At 38.4% G+C, this 24,484-nt stretch overlaps 1 protein-coding gene across 1 annotated transcript in view; it reads right to left on the minus strand.

Moving 5' to 3' along the window:
• Positions 1-24,484, minus strand: part of CEP135 (centrosomal protein 135kDa) — a 79,397-nt gene that overhangs the window by 11,823 nt on the left and 43,090 nt on the right. The window contains exons 16-23 of the mRNA XM_011937287.1: positions 19,756-19,871; positions 19,528-19,682; positions 11,178-11,233; positions 9,979-10,147; positions 8,429-8,539; positions 7,955-8,140; positions 1,931-2,140; positions 246-448 (exon numbers count right to left, since the gene is read on the minus strand). Of these exons, the coding sequence (XP_011792677.1) occupies positions 246-448; positions 1,931-2,140; positions 7,955-8,140; positions 8,429-8,539; positions 9,979-10,147; positions 11,178-11,233; positions 19,528-19,682; positions 19,756-19,871 (1,206 nt within the window). The remainder of the gene's footprint in view (positions 1-245; positions 449-1,930; positions 2,141-7,954; positions 8,141-8,428; positions 8,540-9,978; positions 10,148-11,177; positions 11,234-19,527; positions 19,683-19,755; positions 19,872-24,484) is intronic.

Genomic DNA, 24,484 nt, shown 5'->3' on the forward strand with positions numbered 1-24,484 from the left:
GTTGTTTTGTTTTGTTTTTGTATTTTTAGTAGAGATGGGGTTTCACCATGTTGCCCAGGCTGGTCTCAAACTCCTGAGTCCAGGCAATCCACCCGCCTTGGCCTCCCAAAGTGCTGGGATTACAGGTGTGAGCCACTGCACTTGGCCTATCCTTCATACTCTTATCCTTTCCTCCACTTCAAAAAAATTAAAAAATTATCCTTCACAAGCAATTGTCTTTGCATAAATTGACTTAAGACACTTACAATTTGCTTTCAGAAAGGGTTAACTTCTCCTTAAGTAGCTGGATTTCTGTATCCTTCTCATGGGAGGTTAAGTGAGAATGAAATTCTTTATCTCTGTTTGTAGCCAACAATGATTCGAGGTTTTTAACTGTATGTCTCTCATTTGACAGTTGTTTTTTCAATAGGTCTGACTCTGACTTTACATTTTCTAATTCCACTATAACCTACATGAAACAAAGTAAGATTACTTCAGTACAATTTAAACTTACTCTGAAAAAATTATGTATATGACAATATAGCTCTGTGGAACTAGTCATCCATCACTTGTTTCATTTTGGGTATTGGTTAAAGATTATGAACCATTTCTTTAAGTATAAGAAAGATACTTTATTTTCAAAATAATCTTTGTTATTTTTACTATGGGCTTATTTGGCTATAGGATCTACTCCAATCCTCAAATAGTTTTCAGTCATGGTACCTTGTTAAGAGAGGGTCATTAAGATAAAATCATAAGGGCAATGAGATCCTTCTGGTTGAATATGCTTACTCTGACTACATAATCAAGTCAGTATTGTAGCTTCTCAGTACTTGAAAATAAGGATACTACTAGATGAGTGAAAACTGAAAACAACCATGTTTGAAAACAAACACTAGGTTATTTAAAGTAATGCCTCTGTTTGGGAATGGCAAATTCTAGCTAAATAGACTTGTTTAATTAAGATTTAAACACCTTGAGATTTTTATCGGGAAAAATATTCTATTTTGGAAGCACTGAACCGTTCAATCCTTCATTCAAGTCTTACTTTATTTTATTTTTTTTTTTGAGACAGGGTCTCACTCTGTTGCCCAAGCTGGAGTGCAGTGGCACAATCTCTGCTTACTGTAGCCTCAACATCCTGGGCTCAGGTGAACCTTCCCTGCCTCAGCCTCCCAAGTAGCTGGGACTACAAGCACATGCCACATGCCTGACTAATTCTTTGTATTTTTTGTAGAGACGGGATTTTGCCATGCTACCCAGGCTGGTTTCAAACTCCAGAGCTCAAGCAATCTGCCTGACTTGGCTTCCCAAAGTGTTGGGATTACAGGTATAAGCCATTGTACCTGGCCTCAAGTCTTACTTTTAAACAGAGAAAGAATGTAGTAGGATATGCTCCTAATTTATAATCAGAAAATTCATAATTTCCTAAATAGCCACCTATTCCAAAACAGCACCCACTTTCATCACTATGTTTGCCTGAGAAATCTTGCAAAGAATCAAGCAGTCAAATCTGGTTGTCAAAATCCTGTAGTCAAAAGTAACTACTGTAGGCCGGGCACAGTGGCTCACACCTATAATCCCAGAACTTTGGGAGGCCGAGGCCGGCAGATCACCCGAGGTTGGGAGTTTGAGACCAGCCTGGCCAACATAGTGAAACCCACCTCTACTAAAAATACAAAAATTAGCCAGGTGTGTCAATGCCTGTAATCCCTGCTACTCGGGATGCTGAGGCAGAAGAATTGGTTGAACCCAGGAGGCGGAGGTTGTGGTGAGTCGAGATCGCGCCACTGTACTCCACCCTGAACGACAGAGCAAAACTCCATCTCAAAAAAAAAAAGTAACTACTCTAAAAGGAAACAAATATATGCATGGTGTGGTGAATGCTAAAGTAAAACAATTAGAGTAGGGCTCAATAAAACAATTTGCCAAGACAATTTCTCTTTCTTACCCTCTCAAACTCAAGGTTTTTGGAATTCAATTGCTGGGTCATAATATCTTTGCCTGAATCAAGTTTAATGCAAAGTTCTCTAAGAGATGACAAGTCATTTAATACTGTTGCTTTCTCATCTTCTTGATGTCTCAGCTCTTCTTCTAATCGAGACATGGCTTTTGCCATTGATGAGATCTGAGATTCATAAGCATGATGGGCATTTATGTGCTGAAAAAATAAAAAGAAACAAGTAAAAAGTTAAAATAACTCAAACATTTTAAGAACCTGAATGTGTACAGCCAACAATCTCACTTTAGAAAAATATGACAGCCAATTTTTGCTTATTTTAAAATACTCTCAGGAAGCTGCCTACTATTTAAAGATGACCTATTTAATGCTTAACAAAAGGAATTGTGTATAATTATTAATCATGGTAACTGTGTGCCTCATGTGTATATTTATATATTTGGAAGATGTAAAAAAGAAAGTTATTGAGTCACGGGGTTGTAGATATGAGGAATTTTTGAAATTGCATTAAATTTTTCCTTTATAAATTATCTTTGTTATAATAATGCCATTTCAAGAAAAAGTAACATATATACATATCACTCCTCAACTGTCTTCAGTTAAATTCTAAATTCCAAAAATGGGGTTTATTTCAAAACTAAATACCTGAAGAAATTTAAATTTAACTTAAATAACAGTAAATAACGTTTTAATATTATAATAACTGAAATAATGAAAAAAGTTTCAAATACTGATACTTTTTTTAAGAAGAATCCACATTTGAAATTTCTCACAATTTGAATTATGAGTAATAAATACAAACTGATATAAACTCTACTTCTGGGTTTTGGGAAGAATTCTGCATTTGAAAAATAAAATTGGCCGGGCGCGGTGGCTCAAGCCTGTAATCCCAGCACTTTGGGAGGCCGAGACGGGCGGATCACGTAAACCCGGGAGGCAGAGCTTGCAGTGAGCTGAGATCGCGCCACTGCACTCCAGTCCGGGTGACAGAGCAAGACTCCGTCTCAAAAAAAAAAAAAAAAAAAGAAAAATAAAATTATTGCAACAGGCTATTAAAATGGCCGGGTACAGCGGCTCACGTCTGCAACCCCAACACTCTGGGAGGTTGAGGTGGGAGGATCACTTGAACCCAGGAATCTGAACCAGCCCAGGCAACATAGTGAGAACCTGTCTACAAAAAAATACAAAAATTAGCTGTGTGGTGGCACATGCCTACAGTCCTTGCTATGTGGGAGTCTGAGGCAGGAGATCACCTGAGCCCAGGAGTTCAAGGCTGCAGTGAGCTATGGTCAAGCCATTCCACTCCAGCCTGGCTGATGGTGCAAGATTCTGTCTCTTAAAAAAAACCTCCACGAATCTACACTGAAAATCTAATATTGTGCTGTGAAGATTCAATCAACTTCAACAATTGCAGAAAAGTATTTAGATTTTTTAGTGCATTACTAAAAGCTAACCTAAACAAATATAATACTTTAGTATTGTATTGTGAAATTGGCTTATACTTTAATAAAAGCTAATTTCATATACCACATAAGAACACGAACAATAATAAAGAACAAAATAATTGAAGATTATTTGAGAATAGTTGCTGAAAAACTCTTCTGAAGGTTGAAAGGCATTCCTTTAACTAGTTATTATACTCTTCTTAACAGAAAAACTTTTAGAGACAGTGTATTAGTTCCCTAGGGCTGCTGTAACAAACTACCACAAATGAGGTGTTTAAAAAAAAAAACCAGAAATTTATCCTTTCACAGTTCTGGAGGCTGGAAGTCCAAAATGTGGGTGTTGGCAGGGCTGGCTCCTTCCAGAGCTTCTGTGGGGGAATCTGTCCCATGCATCTCTCCTAGCATCTGGTGGATGCTGCCAGTGCCTGGTGTTCACTGACTTGTAGACATATCACTCCAATCTCTGCCTCAATCTTCATACAGCCTTCTCTGTACATACTGTATCTAAATTTCCCTCACCTTTGAAGGACACCCATCATTCTCTGGGTTAAGGACTGCCTTAATCCAGCACAACCTCATCTTAACTTGTTCATATTTGCAAAAACCCAGTTTCCAAATAAGGTCACGTTGACAGATACTGGGGGTTAGGATTTCAACATATCTTTCTGGTGGACACAATTCTCCTACCCTCTGGTCCCCCAAAATTCATGTCCTTTCCATATACAAAATACATTCACTCCATCCCAACATTCTAGTATCAACTCTAAACCCAAAATCTCATCTAAGCACCATTTGAATCACATATGGGTGAGACTCTGAATATGGACCACATTGGGACAAAATTCTCCTCCATGTACAGACCTATGACGCTGGAAAACAAGTAAACTGCTTCCAAAATAAAATGGCAGGATAGGCATACAATAGACAGTCCCACTGTAAAAGGGAGAAAATAAAAGGAATAAAGGAGTTACTAGTCCAAAGTAAGTCTGCAACCAAGCAGGCCGAATCCATTAGATTTCAAAACCTAGTAATAATCATTTGTGCCTTGTTTATCTGGTGCTCTGTCCTCTGAGCCAGCCAGGGTGGCCCCACCCTGTGTCCCACAGGGGCAGTGGCCTTGCCCTCTGAAACCAAGGAGACAGACAGTAGCTCCATCATCTGGACCTGTAATGTCTGGGCTTGTGGTGGTAGCCACAGCCCCACCAGCCTCTGAGCTGCCCTTGGTGGCCTTGCTGGTCTCTGAGCTACCCTTAGAGTCATTCTGTCCTTTTTTTGAAGGTGAACTTGCAGCCAACTAGCTGTTGGTCTGTTTTCTGCTAGTAGGATCCCAGAAGTCCAATAGCCTTCCTTCATTTCATCCCATTTCTGCTCCTTTCAGTCAAAGCTGGCAGTGATTCTGCTGAGATGACTGATTGGATTCATGAGTCACATATCTAATCTCTTCACCAAGAGGTTTTCTAGTCACACTCTACAACATACTGTCTGGAGAGGCTAAGAATTTTCCAAAATCATCAAGTTCTGGTTTCTTTCCTTTTTGTTTTTTTGAGACAGGGTCTCACTTTGTCACCCAGGCTGGAGTGCAGTGCCACGATCTCGGCTCACTGCAGCCTTGACCTCCTGGGCTCAGCCCCCCAAGTAGCTGGGACTACAGTCACGTGCCACCATGTTCAGCTAATTTTTTTGTATTTTTTGTAGAGACGGGGTTCTGCCATGTTGTCCAGGCTGGTCTCGAACTCCTGAGTGTAGTTTTTTGGTGGATACAGGTGAATTGCTTGAGCGATCTGCCTGCCCTGACCTTCTAAAGTACTAGGATTACAGGTGTCAGCTACCATGCCCGGCTTTATGCCTTGATTTCTTTTTTGCTTTTTAGTTCCTTCCTCCATTTCTCTCTTTCCTCTCACATTTTACTACAAGTAACAAGGAGAAACCAGGCTGTCTCTTCCGCACTTTGCTTGGAAATCTTCTCAGCTAAACATCCGAGTTCATCCCTTACAAATTCTACTTTTCTCCCAACAGCAGACCATAACTTAGCCAAGTTCTCTGTCACTTTATAACGAGTAACATCTTTTCTCAACTCTGTCTGAGACATCACCAGAGGAAACATTCATATTTCTGGCAAAATCCATCCATGACAACATATGTATTCTGTAAATAACAGAAGTTTTCTTTACAGCTCTCACTTCTTCTGAGTCTTCATCACAATTGCCTTTAATGTCCATATTTCTACCAATGATCTCTTCAAGGCAATCTGGGCTTTTTCTGTCAAGCACTTCAAAACTCTTTCAGTCTCTACTCATTACCCAGTTCTAAAGCCACTTTAATATTTTCAGGTGTTTGTTGCAGCAGCAACCCACTTTCTGGTGCCATAATCTGTATTAGTTTCCTAGGGCAGCTGTAACAAACTGCCACAAATTGTGTGGCCTAAAAAAATAGAAATTATTCTCTCATAATTCTGGAAGCTAGAAGTCCAAAATTCAGGTGTTGGCAGGTATGGTTCCTTCTGGAGATTCTGAGGCAGAATCTGTTCTTTGCCTCTCTCCTAGTTTCTGATGGCTACTGGCAGTCTTTTGACATTCCTTGACTTTTACACCTATCACTCTAATCTTTGCCTCCATCTTCACGTGGTGTTCTCTCCTGTGTCCAAATATCCATTGTCCTATCCACTATGACCTCATTTTAACTTGATTCCATCTGCAAAGACACTTTTTCCAATTAAGAGACTGGGGGTTGGTACCTCAATATATGTTTTTAGAGACTATAATTCTATCTGCTACAGATAGTCAATACTTTCTCCTGAAAGATAAAAATTATAAGACTACACAAAACAAAAATGATGATAATGGCCAACTATTGTATATCAATCTAACCCTGGGTCCCTATATTTTAACTGAACTCACATTTTTTATTATGAGATTTTTATAGACTGTCTTTATGACAAAATCTTATTTAAATCTACATGCAAAAAAATAATGGTGGGCTCTTACCTTATATCATTTGTAAAAATTAACTCAAAATGGATCAAAGACCTGAGTATATGAGCTAAAAGTATAAAACTCTTATTAGAAAACATAGGGGAAAAGCTTTATGACACTGGAGTTAGCAATGATTTCTTGGATATGACATCACAAGTATAGGCATCAAAAGAAAAAAAATAAATTGGACTTCATTTAAATTGAAAACTTCTGTACATCAAAAACTACTGAAAAGGCAACCCACACAATGGGAGAAAGTATTTGCAAACCACATATACACTAAGGTATTAATCTCCAGAATATACAAAGAACTTCTACAACAATTTAAAACAATCTGATTATAAAAAATGAACAAAGCATTTGAATAAGCATTTCTCCAAAGAAGATACACAAATAGTTAATAAACAAATGAAAAGATGCTCAACATCACTAACCATTACGGAAATGCAAACCAGAAGCACGAGATACCGCTCCACTCCCATTACGATGGCTCTTATAAAACAAAAAATTAAAAAATTACAAGTATTGGTGAGGATGTGGAGCAATTGGAACCCTCATGCATTGCTGGTAGAAATGTAAAATGTTGTAGCACCTATGGAAAAACCACATGGCTATTCTTCAAAAAATTAAATACAGAATTATCATATGATTCAGTAATTCCACTTCTGGGTATATACCCAAAAGAACTGAAAGCAAGCACCTGAACAGATACATTTGTATACCCATGTTCACAGCAGCATTATTCACAACAGCCAAAAGGTGGAACCAAATCAAATGTCTATTGACAGATGAATGGCTAAACAAAAATGTGGTACATACATACAATGAAATGTTACTCAGCCTTAAAAAAGGATGCAATTCTGACACATGCTACACAATACGGATGAACCCTGAGGTAAAGTAAACCATAAGGCTAAGTGAAATCAGCCACAAAAGGACAAATATTGTGTGATTCCACTATATGAGGTACCTAGAGTAATCAAATTTACAGAGACAGAAAGCAGGGTGACAAATAATGGTGACAGTTACACAACATTGTGAATGTACTAATGCCATAGAACTGTCTACTTAAAAATGGTTAAAATGGGAAATTTGATGTATGTATCTTTTACTACAAAAAACAGTAATGGGGCTTGTATGAAAATTAAGAGAATGACAGAAATTTACCACTGAACTTGATTTTATCAATGTTTACGACCTCAGGTCAATAAAGTATCTTTGAGGCCGGGCGTGGTGGCTCATGCCTGTAATCCCAGCACTTTGGGAGGCTGAGGGGGGGTGGATAATTCAAGGTCAGGAATTCGAGACCAGCCTGGCCAACATGGTGAAACCCCGTTTCTACTAAAAATACAAAAAATTGGCCAGGCGTGGTGGCGCGTGCCTGTAATCCCAGCTACTCAGGAGGTTGAGACAGAAGAATCACTTGAACCCAGGAGGTGGAGGTTGCAGTGAGCCGAGATCGTGCCATTGCACTCCAGCCTGGGTGCGAGCGGGACTCTGTCTCAAAAAAAAAATAAAAATAAAAATAAAAATAAAGTATCTTTGAATGTTTTCTGTTTCACTAAATAACATCTTTACAAAACAAATAAATGTATTACCTCTTGAATTTCTTTTTCTAATAGCTCCACTCTTTCTCGAAGATGTCTCCTCTCAGTGTCAATAGAAAGAAGTTCCAGTCGAACTGAGCTGCTTTCTCCCTCCGCTTGATGGGCTTTGACCTCCCAGTCTTCAGCACGGTTATGAAGCATCTGAAATCTATCTAACAAATCTTGATTTTCTTTTTCCTGGTTTAATCATAATAAAATTGTTTCTAAATTAGTAACTGTCACTTACTGGAACACCCATGTCATAAACACATACACACACAGAACATTCTGTTCTAATTTAGGAAGCATTAGTTATCTGTGCAGGTACCACACTAAAATCTATGGGAAAAATAGAAAAAGGCAGTAGGCAGGATCTCTACTTTAAAATGTTCAATATCTAATTGTAGAGGCAGAATAAACCAACATGAAAAAGTTAAAAAAAGAAAAACCCTCAGTCTTAAATCCAACCTAAATAGCATTTTTCACCTTGGCAGCCATTAAGCTCTCCCATCGTGACACCTCTGTTATGTATTTATGAACTCTGCTCTTCATTTCTTCTTTTTCTTGCACTGCTGCTTCCAATTCCAATGAGATTTCCTACAAATAAAAAAATTAAAGACAATCTAAAATGAACACAACACCAAATAAATTTTATTTATATTCAAATAATTCCTTTGGAATTGGAGAATAAGATAGAGTAGGACAAAAGGAAAAGTGTTCCTAAGTGTTATTTTCACATATTTTTCCTGGCAGATCTCATCTTTTTAAAATTTTTCAGACAGAGTCTCATTCTGTCACTCAGGCTGGAGTGCAATGGCGTGATTACAGCTCACTGTAAGCCTTGACCTTCTGGGCTCAAGCAATCCTTCCACTTCAGCCCTCCGAGTAGCTGAGACCACAGGCAAATGTCACCATGCCAGCTAATTTTTTTTTAATTTTCTGAGATGAGATCTCACTATGATGTCCAGCCTGGTCTCAAACTCCTGGGCTCAAACAATCCTCCTACTTTGGTCTCCAAAAGTGCTGGGATTATAGGCGTGAGCTACCACGCCTGGTCTGATCTTGAATTTTTAACCAAACTTTATCACACATTTCCCATAATAGTCCTGATCATGTATCTGGTATTTACACTAAGGGCTAGCTATGATCAGGGGCTGACATTAAAAAAATTCATATTTCATCAATATGCTTTATGCTGAATAATACTGAAAACAATTTTTTAAAAACATAAAATATTTAAAACAGGAAAATCACTGGTTTTCTCAGTATAATCTGTTAGGAAACAAGCACAAACAGAACTAATACCTTTCAGTATTTGCCATTCTAAAACACTCATTTAACTACATTTCAGAGCAGACAGAAGTAAGCACAACTAATTAAAACCTATCCTGAGTCTTTAAAACACAGAAACTTTGCTCTGAGAGTGATGCTGATGTCCTCACCCAGTAGGGTGACAATGATTTCTGACATACAGAATTTCATACTTTCACCTTAGGTTTCCTTGCAACAAAGACCAAAATGGTGAGAAGATCAGTTGCACCCATTAGACACCCTGTGATATATAGCAGCATTCTAAGCAACTTTATTTTTTTAGACAGAGTCTCACTCTGTTGCTCAGGCTGGAGTGCAGTGGCGCGATCTCGGGTCACTGCAACCTCCACCTCCAGGTTCAGGTGATTCTCCTGCCTCAGCCTTCCGAGCAGCTGGGATTACAGGTGCATACCACCACGCCCGGCTAATTTTTGTATTTTTAGTAGAGATGGGGTTTCACCATGTTGGCCAGGCTGGTCTCAAACTCCTGATCTCAAGTGATCCACCCACCTCAGCCTCCAAAAGTGCTAAGATTACAGGTGTGAGCCACTGCGCCCAGCCTAAGCTACATTTTTTCATACCCTGATAAACACCATTGTCCTTAATGAATTATTTATGTCACTTATTTTTATGTCATTAAATTTTAGAAAAAAAATTTAGAGCTTTAATATTTAGCAAACAATGGATAGTATAAAACTATCAAAATTTATGCATTGTGTTCATACTTGGTTTTCTCTTGCCATCGTAGCCAGGTCATCTTGCAATCTTCTGTTTTCCTTAAAAGCAATTTCTCTAGATCTTCCTACTTCATCGAGTTCTTTGTGAGCTGCATCAAGCTGGCGCCGGAGGCTGTTTATCTCACGATCTCGATTAACTAATGTTTCTTTTAGCTGGCTGTTAAATGAGTGATGTGAAAATAATAAAGAAAACTTTTAAAAACTGTAGTTCATTTAAAAGAAAACTTATAGTCTAAGTATACTTAGAATACAAATATACTGTGATTGTAAGAAATTATAACTGCTGCATTAAGATACCTATTAATTAGGTAGAACAGACATTTTAGAGCTCTACCAATAATTACATGCAAATGAAGTAAAAAAATAAAGGTATTAATTTATTTTTACCAACAGTCAAGTAAACACAGAAAATTTTCAAGTGTTAAAAGTTGAATAGCTTGAGCCCAAGAGTTCGAGACCAGCCTGGGCAATATAGGGAGACCCCGTTTCTACAAAAAAAGTTTTTTAAATTAGCTGAGCGTGGGGGCACATGCCTGTAGTCTCAACTACTCAGAAGGCTGAGGTGGGAGGATCACCTGAGCCTGGGGAGGCCGAGGTTGCCGTGAATGGAGATCATGCCACTACACTCCAGTCTGGGCAACAGAGTGAGACCTTGTCTCAAAAACAAACAAAAAGTAAAGCACAGATTGAATTGGCAAATATTTATTAAATGTCTATATCCCCACTATTATATAAAATGTTAAGGGTATGTAAAATAAATATAATAAGCAACTTTTTTCTTGAAGTGGCTTACAATCTGTCTGGAGAGACTAGACATTAAACGTAAAATTTTGTGACAGCGCTCAAGATAGGTTTAGATGGAGAATAAATTCAAGATTGGCTACTAAGTAATTTAAGTTTTAATGATTAGGCTCTAAGTGGCATAATTACAGCAAAAATAAGGAACAAGTAGGTATATAGGAGAATAGTTAATAAGACATAAGTGTTTATATGTGGATGACAGAAAAGGAGAGGTTAAAGAGGATAACATATTTTCAAGCTGGAGACTGAGAAAATGATGCTACAATTGACAAAAATGGGGAAATTGAAAGGGAAATTCTTCTATTGCTACATTGCTACTGAATAGATAAAGCTGTATTCACTTAAAATCTCCTAAAAAGCTGGATGTAATTTCATTAATGACTTACTTCACAGCTGATTCACACTCTGAGATCATTAGCTTCATTTGAGCAACAGTTTTCTCCTATAGAAATTACAAAAATGTGTAAGATTTTAAACCAAAATGTCTTTAGCTAAATTTATATAACTTGTCATATTCACATAGTTCAAATATGCAGCTCAATTATATAAAGTATGCCTAAAACAAAGCTCCAAGTGAACATATCTCCATGTCCCAATCGTACTTCACATACTGGCGTGTTTTGACCTACCCTTGAATAGTTTTCTTGAGTTTGCTTTAATGAGATCTGATAAAATCACATTCTAGAAATAGATAAAATTACATTTTGAAGATTAACATTATTTGAAAAAAATGATATTTAAACATTAGAAAACATGGTCCTGGGTCTTAGAAACTTCTGCATGGCCAATAATAATTGCATATTTGGGAAACTTCTGGTTCTAAGATGGTGGTGTAGTCACAAGCTGACTTCATTCCTCACAAAGAAAACCAAAAATAAATATACAATGTTAACATTATCATCAGCACTATCCCAGGACCCAAATACAAGGACAAGTCAGTTCTTGGGCCACAGAGACGTAAAAAACCTCTGAGCACACAGTGACAGAATCAAATTTGCACATCTGTGATGTCCCTTCCCTCAATCTGCCTGGCACCAAGTACATGGAAAATCTCCTCTAATTCATGGTTTCTACACTGGAAAAAGTGAGATTGAGGTGGACAACCCGCTTTTCTACTATCTTGCATAATTTGGCAGGAGACCTGTTCCATGCCCCAACACACAGGAAACATCACGGACACCTGCAGGGAGACCTGTCCCTGAAGACACCCAGAGACAAAGCGGGGAGGTAGGACCACCTCCTCATCCCTGGAAACTCTTCTCTGTTACTCGGCCAAAGACAGCAAATCAGAGTGGTAGTTCAGTAACACCATGCTATAGGAGGTACATTCCACAGGTCCCCTGGGCACAAACCCTTAGCCAGCCCTTCACACTGCTGGGACATCCCCTTTGGGACCTCCCCCATCCCAGATAGGCAGGAGTCTGAGCATTCACTAAAGCCAAGGCAAACTTGGGCTTTAGCCACCATCTAGTGACAAAAAGGAGGCAGCAACCTATGAAAGAAAGTATAAGAAATTCAATAAAGTTTGAAGAATCTCTAAGCAAACATAACCAATGAAAACCAAAATAAGCCAGGCTGGGTGTGGTGGTTCAGGCCTGTAATCCCAGTACTTTGGGAGGCGGAGGCAGGTGGATCACCTGAGATCAGGAGTTTGAGACCAGCCTGGCCAACATGGTGAAATGCCATCTCTACTAAAAATACAAAAATTAGCCGGGTGTGGTGTTGCATGCCTGTAATTCCAGCTACTTGGGAGGCTGAGGCAGGAGAATCGCTTGAACTTGGGAGACAGAGGTTACAGTGAGTTGAGATCATGCCACTGCACTCCAGTCTAGCTAACAGAGCAAGACTCTGTCTCAAAAACACAAACAAAAACAACAACAAAAAAACAAGCCAGACAGAGAAGACTAGAGTAAATAACTAATCCTTCGAAGACACAGACATACATCCACAAGAAACAACAGCAAACAGGGAACCATGAACTCTTCAAATGGACAAAGCAAGGAACCAGTGATTGATACTGACAAGACAATGACACCTGAGCTCTCTGGCCAGAAATTAAAAATTGAGGTATCAAGGAAGTTCAGTGATCTCTAGGATAACACAGAAAATTCAGAAATTTATCAGAAAAAAATTTTTAATATACATATATTTGAGACAGGTCTCATTCTGTTGACCAGGCTGGAGTGTTTGGAGTGCAGTGGTGTAATCACGGCTCACTGCAGACTCAACCACCTAGGCTCAAGGGATCCTCCTGCCTCAGCCTCCCATGTAGTTGGAACCACAGGTGCACACCACTATACTTGGCTCATATCAGAGAAATTTAACCAAGAGATTGAAATAATAAAAAATGGCAAACAAAACTTAGAATTGAGAAATACATTTCCTGAAGTGAAAAATTCACCGGAGGATCTCAACAGGAGAATGGATCAAGCAAAGGCAAGAATCAGTGAGCTTGAAGACAAGCTATTTGAAATTATGCAGTGAAAGGAGAACAACAACAACAAAAGAATAAAAAGAACAAAAATTGCCTACAAGACATAGAAAAATACAAAACCAAAGCATTACTGGTGTTCAAGAGGGAGTTTAGCAAGATCAAGGGGTAGAAAGCTTACTCAAAGAAATAACAGAACACTTTCCAAAACTTGAGAAAGACAAATTTCCTGGTGTAGGAAGGTCAGAGAACACGAAAGAGATTCAACCCAAAAAAGACTGCCCCAAACATATAATAAACTCTCCAAGGTCAAGGACAAAGATAGGATCCTAAAAGCAGGAGGAGAAAAGCAAATAATACATAAAGGAACTCCAATTCATCTAGAAACAGACTTCTCAAAAGAAACCATACAGGCCAAGAGGAAGTAGACTATCATTTTCAAAGTGCTAAAAGAAAAAAACTGCCATACAAGAATATGTTATCCAGCAAAAGTGCCCTTCAATAAAGTCCTTCCCAGATAAACACAGGCTAAGAGAATTCACCACGAACAGGCACATCTTAAAAGAAATGCTAAGGGAGTTCTTCAATTTGAAAGAAAAAAACTAATGTGCAAAAAGAAAACATTTAAAGGTATAAAACCCACTGGTGAAATTAAATACAGAGACAATCCCAGAATACTCTAATACTGTAGTTGTGGTATACAATCCCCTTATAATTCTAGTCTGAAGCCTAAAAAACTAATCTATCAAAAAAATAGCTACAGCAAGCTGTTAAGAGACAGGCAATACACAAATCTGTAAATTAAGACAACCATAGGTCAAAATGCGAGGGAGATAAAGTGTAGAATTTTTTTTAGTTATTTCTTTGTGGGTTTTTTGTTTTGTGTGTTTGTTCGTTGTTTGTTTTTTAGAGACTAGGTCTTGTTCTGTCACCCAGACTTGAAGTGCAATGGTGTGATCATAGATCACTACAGTCTTAAACTCCTGGGCTCAAGTGATCCTCCTGCCTCAGGCTCCTGAATATCTGGGACTGCAGGTACCACCATGCCCAGCTAATTTTTTTATTTTGGTAGAGATGGGGTCTCATTATGTTGCCTAGGCTAGTGTTAAACTTGTGGCCTCAAGCAATCGTCCCATCTTGGTCTCCCAAAGTGTCCGGATTAAGGTGTGAGTCAACATGCCTGGCCTTCTTTGTTTTAATTGTGTGTGTGTAATCTAAGATAAGTTGTCAGTTCTTTAAAATAACTTGTTATAAGATATGTTTTGTAAGCTTCATGGTAACCACAGTGTAAAAAGCTATAAAAAGCAATTAATTAAAACATACTACCAGAGAAAATCACTTAACCACAAAGGATGACAATAAGTGAAGAAAGAGAAGAGTTATAAAACTCTTGTTGATCATGTTGACATAAAATCAACAAAGAAACATTAGAGTTAATCTGTACACTAGACAAATATGCCCAATTGACATTTGCAGAACATTTCACCCAACTGCTACAGAATAAATTCTTTTTATCAGCACATGGAACGTTCTACAGAATAGACCATAGTTCATGCCACAAAACAAGTTTCAACAAACTCAAGAAAGTAGAAAGCATATCAAGGATCTTTTCTGAACAAAACGGAATAAAACTAGAAATCAATAAGAGAAACACTGGAAACTACACAAACACATCAAAATTAAACAACAGTTGCTCTCGAATGACCAATGGGTCAATGAAGAAATGAAAAAGGAAATTAAAAAATTATTGAAACAAATGAAAAGGGAAATATAATGTACCAAAATCTATGAAATACCGCAAAAACGAGCTAAGAGGGAAGTTTATAGCAATAAATGTCTGTATCAAAAAGTTGAGGCTGAGCATGGTGGCTCAGGCCTGTAATCCCAGCACTTGGGGAGGCTTAGCCAGAGGACTGCTTGAGCCTAGGAGTTGGAGACCAGCCTCGGAAACATGGTAAGACACCATCTCTACAAAAAAATTAAAATTAGCTGGGCATGGTGGCACACATCTGTAGCACAAGCTAATTGGGAGGCTGAGGTAGGAGGATTGCTTGTGTCTGAAAGGTCAAGGCTGCACTGAGCCATGAACTTGCTACTGCACTCGCCTGGGCAATAGTGAGACCCTGTCTCAAAAACAAAAAAAAACAAAAAAAAACCCAAGGCTTCAAATAAACAACCTAGTGATGATGTACCTCAACTAGAAAGACTTCAAATAAACAAACTAGTGATGATATACATCAACCAGAAACTAGAAAGGAACTAGAAAAGCAGGAACAAACCAAACAAACTAGTGGTGATATACGTCAACCAGAAACTAGAAAGGAACTAGAAAAGCAGGAACAAACCAAACTCCAAATTAGTAGAAGGTCAGAAAGAATAAAGATCAGAGCAAAAATGAAGGAAATTGAGATGCAAATATAAAAGATCTGCTGGGCACGGTGGCTCACGCCTGTAATCCCGGCACTTTGGGAGGCCGAGGTGGACGGATCACGAGGTCAGGAGATCGAGACCATCCTGGCTAACATGGTGAAACTCCATCTCTACTAAAAATACAAAAAGAAATTAGACAGGTGTGGTGGCGGGCACCTGTAGTCCCAGTTACTCGGGAGGCTGAGGCAGGAGAACGGCATGAACCCGGGAGGTGGAGAGTGCAGTGAGCCGAGATTGCGCCACTGCACTCCAGCCCGGGTGACAGAGCGAGACTCCATCTCAGAAAAAAAGAAAAAGAAAATACAAAAGATCAATGAAATGAAAAGTTGGTTTTTTAAAAAGATAAACAAAAATCAACAAACCTTTAAGGCTGACTAAGAAAAAAAGAGACAAGACCCAATAAATAAAATCAGAAACAAAAAAGGGGACATAATTGTGACCATAGAAATACAAGGAATCATGAAAGACAATTACAATCACATGTGAACAAACTGGAAAACCTAGAAGAAATGGATAAATTCCTGGACACTTACAAGCTACCAAGTTTGAACCATGAAGAAACAGAAAACTTCAACAAACCAATAACAAGGAATAAGATAGAAGCTGTAATAAGAAGTCTTCCACAAAAGAAAAGTCCAGGACCTAATAGCTTTACTGCTGAACTCTACCGAACATCTAAAGAAGAACTAATACCAACTCCTGCTCAAACTCTTCAAGAAAATTGAAGAGGGTGGAATACTTCCAAATTCATTCTACAAGGCCAGCATTATCCTGATACCAAAACCAGACAAAGACACAACAAAAAAAGAAAACTACAGGCCAATATCACTGATGCACATAGGTGCAAAAATCCTCAACAAAATACTAGCCAACTAAATTCAACAATACTTTTTAAATAAATCAAAAAGATCATTCACCATGATCAAGTGGGATTCATCCCAAGGATGCAGGGATGGTTCAACATGCACAATCAATAAATGTGATACATTAACAGAAGAACAGAAGCCATATAAATCATTTCAACAGATGATGAAAAAGCATTCAGTAAGTTGCAACATCCCTTTATTGTAAAAACCCTCAACAAAGGGTACAAAAAAAAAATACCTCAAAATAACAAAGGCCATATATTACAAACCCTAGAGTCAACATAAATTAAATGGGGAAAACTTGAAAGCCTCTCCTATAAGATCTGGAACAAGCCAAGGATGCCCACTTCCACATTTTTATTCAACATAATCCTAGAAATCCTGGCCAGGGCAAATAGTCAAGAGAAAGAAATAAAGGGCATCCAAATTGAAAAGAAGAAGTCAGATTAGCCTTGTATGTAGACTACATGATCTTGTATTTAGAAAAACCTTAACACTCCACTAAAAAACTATCGGAACTGATAAGAAAATTCAGTAAAGTTGCACAACACAAAATCAAGATTACAAAAATCAACAGCATTTTTATACTCCAACAGCAATCTGAAAAATAAATCAAGAAAACAATTCCATTTACAATAGCTGCAAAGAATAGAAAACACCTAGAAATCAGTTTAACCAAATATATGAAAGAGCTATACAAGGAAAACTACAAAACACTGATGAAAGAAATAGAAGAGGCCATAAAAAAATGGAAGGATATTCCATACTCACGGATTGACGGAATTAATGTTGTTAAAATGATAATAACACCCAAAGCAATTTACAGATTCAATGTAATCCCTATTAGAACACAATCAATATTCCTCACAGATACAGAAAAAAAAAAATCCTCAAATAAATTGGAATCACGAAAGACCCCAAATAGCCAAAGCAATCCTGAGCAAAAAAATAAAGCTGGAGATCACACTAACTGACTTCAAAATATACTATATAGCTATCCAATCAGCATGGTACTGGCATAAAAACAAGACACACAGACCAACAGAACATAATAGGGGACCCAGATATAAATCCACACATTTAAAGCCAACTCATTTTCAACAAGATGCCAAGAACATACAATGGGGAAAGGGCAGTCTTTTCAATAAGTGGTGCTGGGAAAACTGGATAACCACATACAGAATAATGAAACTGGACCCCTATCTCTCACCACATACAACACTCAAATCAAAGTGGATTAAAGACTCGAATCTATGACCTGAAACTATGGAACTACTAGAAGAAAATGTTGGGGAAATGCTCTAGGACATTGGTGTGGACAAATACTGTTTGTATAAGACTTTAAAAGCGCAGGCAACAAAAGTAAAAATAGACAAATGGGATTACATTAAGCCAAAAAGCTTCTGCATAGCAATGGAAACAATTAACAAAGTGAAGAGACAACCTACAGAATGGGAGAAAATATCTGCAAACTATCCATCTGACGAGGGATTAATAACCAGAATATACAAGGAGCTCAAACAACTCCACAGCAAAAAACCCCAAATAATCCAATTTTAAAATGGGCAAAGATTTTCATAGACAGTTCTCAAAAGAAAATATACAGATGGCCAAAAAGCATGTGAAAAAATGCTCAACATGACTAATTATCAGAGAAATGCAAATTAAAACCACAATGAGATATCATCTCACCCCAGTTAGAATGCCTTTTAGCAAAAAGATGGGGAATAACAGATGCTGGCAAGGATGTGGAGAAACAGGAACTCTTGCACACTGCTGGTGGGAATGTAAATTAGTATAACCACTATGGAAAATAGTGTACGAAGGTTCCTCAAAAAACTAAAAATAGAACTACCATATGATCCTGCAATTCCATTACGGAGTAAATATCTGAAAGAGAGGAAATCAATATATCGAAGAAATATCTGCCCCCAGTATATATACACAGGAAATACTATTCAGCCACGAAAATGAATGAAATGCTGTCATTTGCAGCAACATGGAAGGACCTGGAGGTCATGATGTTAAGTGAACCATGTCAAGCACAGAAACACAAATATTGTTTGTTCTCATCCATATGTGGGTGATAAAAAGTGGATCTCATGAAGGCAGAGAGTAGACTGGTGGTTACCAAAGACCAGTAAAAGGATGAGGGAGGAGGCGTGAAGAGAGGTTGATTAATGGGCACAAATATACACTTAGAAGTAAGAACTGGTGTTCGAGAGATATCAGTAGGGTGACTCTAGTTAACACTAATCCAGCGCACATTTCAAAACAGCTAAAAGAGTATAATTCACACATTCCTAGCATAAAGAAAAAAATAAAGTGATAAATATCCCAATTACCCTGACTTGATTATATGAATGTCTCAAATTATCACATGTAACCCAAAAATATGTACATCTCATATGTACCAATAAAAGTATATAAACTATTTATTTATTTATTTATTCATTCATTCATTCATTTAGAGGCAGAGTCTTGCTCTGTCACCCAGGCTGGAGTGCAGTGGCATGATCTCAGCTCAGTGCAATCTCCGCCCTTGGGCTCAAGTGATCCTCCCACCTCAGCTTCCTGAGCAACTGGGACCACAGGTGCACACTATCACGCCTAGCTATTTTTTTTTATTTTTGGGAAAGATGGGGTCTCACCATGTGGCCCAGGTTTGTCTTGAACTCCTGAGTTCAAGCAATCCTCCCGCCTCAGCCTCCCAAAGTGCTGAGATTACAGGTGTGAGCCACTATATCCTGCCAAAAGTAAATAAACCTTTAAAAAAAGAAATCCATACATGAAAATACAATAATCTTTTTGGGCTAGGGGTAGTGGCCCATGCCTGTAATTCCAATTGCTGAGGTGGGAGGATTCCTTGAGTCCAAGAGGTAGAGGCTGCAGTGAGCTGTGATCATGCCACTGCACTCCAGCCTGGGCAACAGAGTGAGATCCCATCTCAAAAACAAAAAAAGTCTGTTCTATTTGGATGCTGGAAAATTATATCAAATGATCACATACTTTATTAGCTAGGTTTTCTTGCAAATTTGCAATCTTTTCTGTCTTCTCATCTACAGTCTCCTGGAGAAAGTCTTTTTCTTTATCAATAACACCAATGGTCTTTTTCATTACATGAGCCTCCTCATCCTGTGAAGTCATCTTAAGGTTTAATTCATCTACAAATGAAAAGAAATGTTTGTTAGATAAAGTATATCAGGATTAGCAGAAACAAAATTTTAAAACATTTACCTATTTTTTCCTCCAGTATTTTAATTTGTGCTTGGGCTGATTCAAGTTCACCTCTTTTAATGGAAAGTCGGTGCTGATAGTCATCAACTGACCGCTGTAGCTGCTCATTTACTATCCTAAAGAATCAACAGACAAAACAAATGGTATTCTTTCTCTCATAAAAATACTTTTAAAAAATAAGATTTCTTAAAAATATTTTGATGTCTTATTTTTAAAGTTTTTGTTATTTTTTATTTTAAAGCTCTTCCAGTATAATCTATGGCATTATATATTATTTCTAGCTGTGCACTACTCTCTAAAATGGTTCCATCTTCCTAAAAATAATATAATATAAAAATCAAATTAATTGTGTGTTCTTTTCTAGAAGCTTCTTGGTAGTTTAAGCTCTTCTTAGTTTCCTAATGTTAACCCCTTTTCCTTTAAATCTTTTTCTAATAGTGGAGGCAAAGGAAAAATCCTGTTCTTACAGTATGACCTGGCATTTCAAAGCACTATCCATAAATTCTAACCATCCCAACCAGTGAGTTCTTTCTTTTTGTTTGTTTGAGACAGGGTCTCCCTCTGACACACAGGCTGGAGTGCAGTGGTAAGATCTCAGCTCACTGCAACCTCCGCCTCCTGGGCTCAGGTGATCCTCCTACCTCAGCATCCCTAGAGGCTGGGACTACAGACGTGGACCACCAGACCTATCTAATTTTTCTATTTTTAGTAGAGATGGGGTTTTACCATGTTGCCCAAGCTGGTCTCAAACTCCTAAGCTCAAGCAATCCATCTGCCTCGGTCTCCCAAAGTGCTGGGATTACAGGCATAAGCCACCATTCCCAGCCCTGACCTGTAAGCTATTTAATATTGCTTCTTATTCTGACTTTTTGGCCAGGTAGTCAAATGGAGTCACAGAAAGCAGGGAAAGTAGGTATTTCCCGCAGTACAATGGGGATTTAAGATTACAGACTTCGTTCAGGGAGCAAAAGAAAGGATACACAGAGGCCTCCATGTTTAACAATAAAGATGGCTTCAGAGAAATCTGTTACTGATCAGTAGGATTATTTTTCAGAAGTACTGTTCCTGGAAGGTTTAATAGTAAAAAATCGCTTTCATGTCATGCAGTCTTCAGAACACTTTTAGCCCTGATATGGGACTTCACAATCCTGCCTTGCTGAAAAGACACGGCTCTCATCTCAGAGTATTTATCAGGAATTTCCATGGATTCCTTTTAGGATTCCTTTGAGGAATAAGACATGGAAAAAGATACTGAGGAGAGCTTAGCTTAGAATCGCCTAAAGGAAAGGAGGTTTGAATTCCAAAACCACTAATAAGATGGGACATCTTTATAGAAATGAAGAAGTTTTACTTGGCAGTATTGAGGCATTCTGAAAGACAAAACACATGACCCTGACTGTTCTAATAGCAAGTGAATGATGATCAAGAGGTAGGGAGGAGAGTCAAGTTGGGACTGATTTATTTAGACTTGCAAAACTAAACCAAACCAAATTAGAAAGACACTAGGTTCAAGCAATCTTCCTAAAATTATGTGTGAGGTTCAGGTTCAGGTGACTGCACTGTATTCAAGCTATTCCTAAAAGCTAGAACTGCTGTTCCATGGGATATAACAACAGAGAGTGGTAATTTGTACATATTAGCTCATTTATTCCTAGAACAGTACCATAATTAGGACGGTTCCATAATTAGAACTATTATCCCAATTTAATACAAACAACGAAAAACTTGTCCAAGGTCACCAAGCAAGTAACGGCAAAGAAAAGATGCAAATTAAGGCTATCTAACACTATAACGATGTTCTTCTACTACATCGTAATGCCTTATTTGCAGAATATAGGAAGGCCAATGTCCTCTATGTGAAAGAGAAAATGCCTGCCAGGAAGCTATATGGAGTCCTTTCAAAAACAGAATGGCCCGCAGAATCCCTAATGAAGGACACTGAGCAGTTGGCAGTGCTTGAAATTCCAGGTAGAAATGTAAAGACTGCTTTATATCTAACTTCATAAAGCGGGTTGACTTCCTAATGAAAGTGGGGTTGACAAAGGCAGGATCACATCTTGATATACATACACATAAAGAAGCCCTTGGGTGAGTCCTAAAAATAGCTTTGTTTTTTTATATTCTAGTGTAGAAAGAAAAGAAGACGAGACTCGATACCAGACCTTGAATTTAACTTTTCTGACCAAAGTTTTGCTAAGATAAAGGTTCTCTCAACGAAACAGTTGAGGTGTAAAAGTCACAGGAAAGAAGAGTTGAGTGACTGCCGTTATTAGTTGTTCATAATGGTGTTTGGAAAGGAAATTCTGAGAATCAAGTTAGGAAAAATGAACCAGTTTCTTAGCTTCGAAAATGCTATAAACGTAGCAAAGGGAAGTAACAACTTCTCACCAGAGAGTGAAGCAATCAAAATGAACTTAAGTTCTGGCTCTCCACTTAGCAGATGTGACTGGGTAGAGGTCCATCTCTTTGAGCTTCAAATTCCTCAGTTATACTATATTACACGGAGCTATGCATGATCTCATTTTAGGGGACAAAAGTAATTATTTCCATCATGATGCAGTAAATTTTAAACAAAGACAGCATCTTAAAGGATCCTCTGTTCCTAAGAAGTGTTCAAGTTCTAAAATGGAGCTAAAGCACCATCTAAGGTAGGTTTGGAATTTTTTTTTTTTTTTTTTTGAGACGGAGTCTTGCTCTGTCGCCTGGGCTGGAGTGCAGTGGCCGGATCTCAGCTCACTGCAAGCTCCGCCTCCCGGGTTTACGCCATTCTGCCTCAGCCTCCCGAGTAGCTGGGACTACAGGTGCCCGCCACCTCGCCCGGCTAGTTTTTTGTATTTTTTAGTAGAGACGGGGTTTCACAGTGTTAGCCAGGATGGTCTCGATCTCCTGACCTCGTGATCTGCCCGTCTCGGCCTCCCAAAGTGCTGGGATTACAGGCTTGAGCCACCGCGCCCGGCCAGTACCCCTGTTTTTATTTTAGATTTCTCCCAGTAGTCTATGGTTATAGCCTACCACTAAGAAAGATGAGTAAGTATCATCTCTTGATCAGTCAGAGAGGGAAAAGAAATTAGGCATGGATTTTCTTCTAGATTTTTTCATGGGGATGATGGTTGTAACTGGTGGCCCTAGATCCCTTGACCCTTTCAATTCTAGATCCACAAACTCAGCTGTCCTCACTCAGGGCTCTGGTTCCTCTTTCTTTCCTGGTAGAAAAAAAATGTTAGGAATGCCCAGAAGACAGTTCTTAAGAATCCCAGGTAACTTATGAGTCTTCTTTCCCTTATCTAAAATGGTTCTCTTGAGCCCAGGAGTTCAAGAACAGCCTGGGCAACATTGTGAGATACTGTCTCCACAGAAATTTTTAAAACTTAGCTGAGTGTAGTGGTGCATGCCTATAGTCCCAGCTACTCAGGAGGCTGAGATGGGAGGATTGCTTGAGCCAGGAGGTCAAGGTTTCAGTGAACCATGATTGTGCCACTACACTCCAGCCTGACAGAGTGAGACCCTGTCTCAAAATAAGTAAAATAAAATAAAATGGTTATAAATTACCTTAACAAATAAATACTTCTCATGGGAGACTAGTTACATTTGGTTTTCTGAATACAGCTAAAGAAATCCTAGTAAAACAACTAATATATACGGGCTAGAGTTTATGGGTCATTTCCAAGAAAATCTGCTACAGCATCTATTTGATCCTAGATAAGACTATACCCTCTGGTTTTGAACAAACGTAGATAAAGACTAAGGTGAACTAAGAACAGTCTAACAGTATTTTCAGCTGCAGGATTCTCATTGTGTAGAGCCACATAGCTGGCAGTTGTGAGGCTTAAGGATGTTTACCAGGGGGTTGACTGAGAAAAGTGAGTTGTCTAACCGGGCTGGAAACAATTTTTCCTTGAACAGGGATTGACAGACTACAGCCGGATGCCAATTTCTGCAAGGCCTGAGTGGTATTAATGATTTTTACATGTTTAAATGACTAAAAAAATTTTCAACAGAAAATTATTATTTAGCGACATATGAAAATTACATGAAATCCAAATTTCAGTGTCCATAATAAAGCATCAGAATACAACCACACTTTGTTTTATATATTGTCTAGGGCTACTTTCAAGCTACAAGGGCAGTGTTAAGCAGGTGTGACATAAACTATATAGCCACACAGTCTAACAGGGTGTCCAAGCAAGATAATAACAGTCACGGGTTCTTAGGTTCTGTTTCTGGTTGGGCCAGTAAAGTCTCTTCCTCATCCCTGTTTCGCTTATCACTAGAGACAGACTAAAAACCATGGCTTCAGGCTGCTGAAAGCCTAAAACAAAACAAAAGAGACAACAACAAAATACGGTGGGTTGGATAAGCTTGGTCTAAAATACTGACTCTTGTCTATTTCCAAAAAAAAAAAAAAAAAGACTGTTGACCTCAGCTCTAAAGACTGGCTAGCATGCTCTGGGAGACTACCCTGCCTGGGTAGACAAAAGTTCCTTTACAGCATTCTGTAGCTTTGATCTAGGGTATAAAATGCCAGATCTCATTAAATGCTGCAATTAAAGGGAGATGACAGTAATTTAACTTTAAAATGTGGCTAAAAAGTGAGATTTTATATTATGCACTCTGAAAATAGACAAAGAAACTAGACAAAAGATTCTCTATTTGGACAATTAAACTATGCTTAGGCCGGACGTGGTGGCTCATGCCTGTAATCCCAGCACCTTGGGAGGCTGAGGCGGGT

The sequence above is a fragment of the Colobus angolensis genome, unplaced genomic scaffold (assembly GCF_000951035.1).
Source record: "Colobus angolensis palliatus isolate OR3802 unplaced genomic scaffold, Cang.pa_1.0 Scaffold162, whole genome shotgun sequence".
NCBI lineage: Eukaryota > Metazoa > Chordata > Mammalia > Primates > Cercopithecidae > Colobus > Colobus angolensis.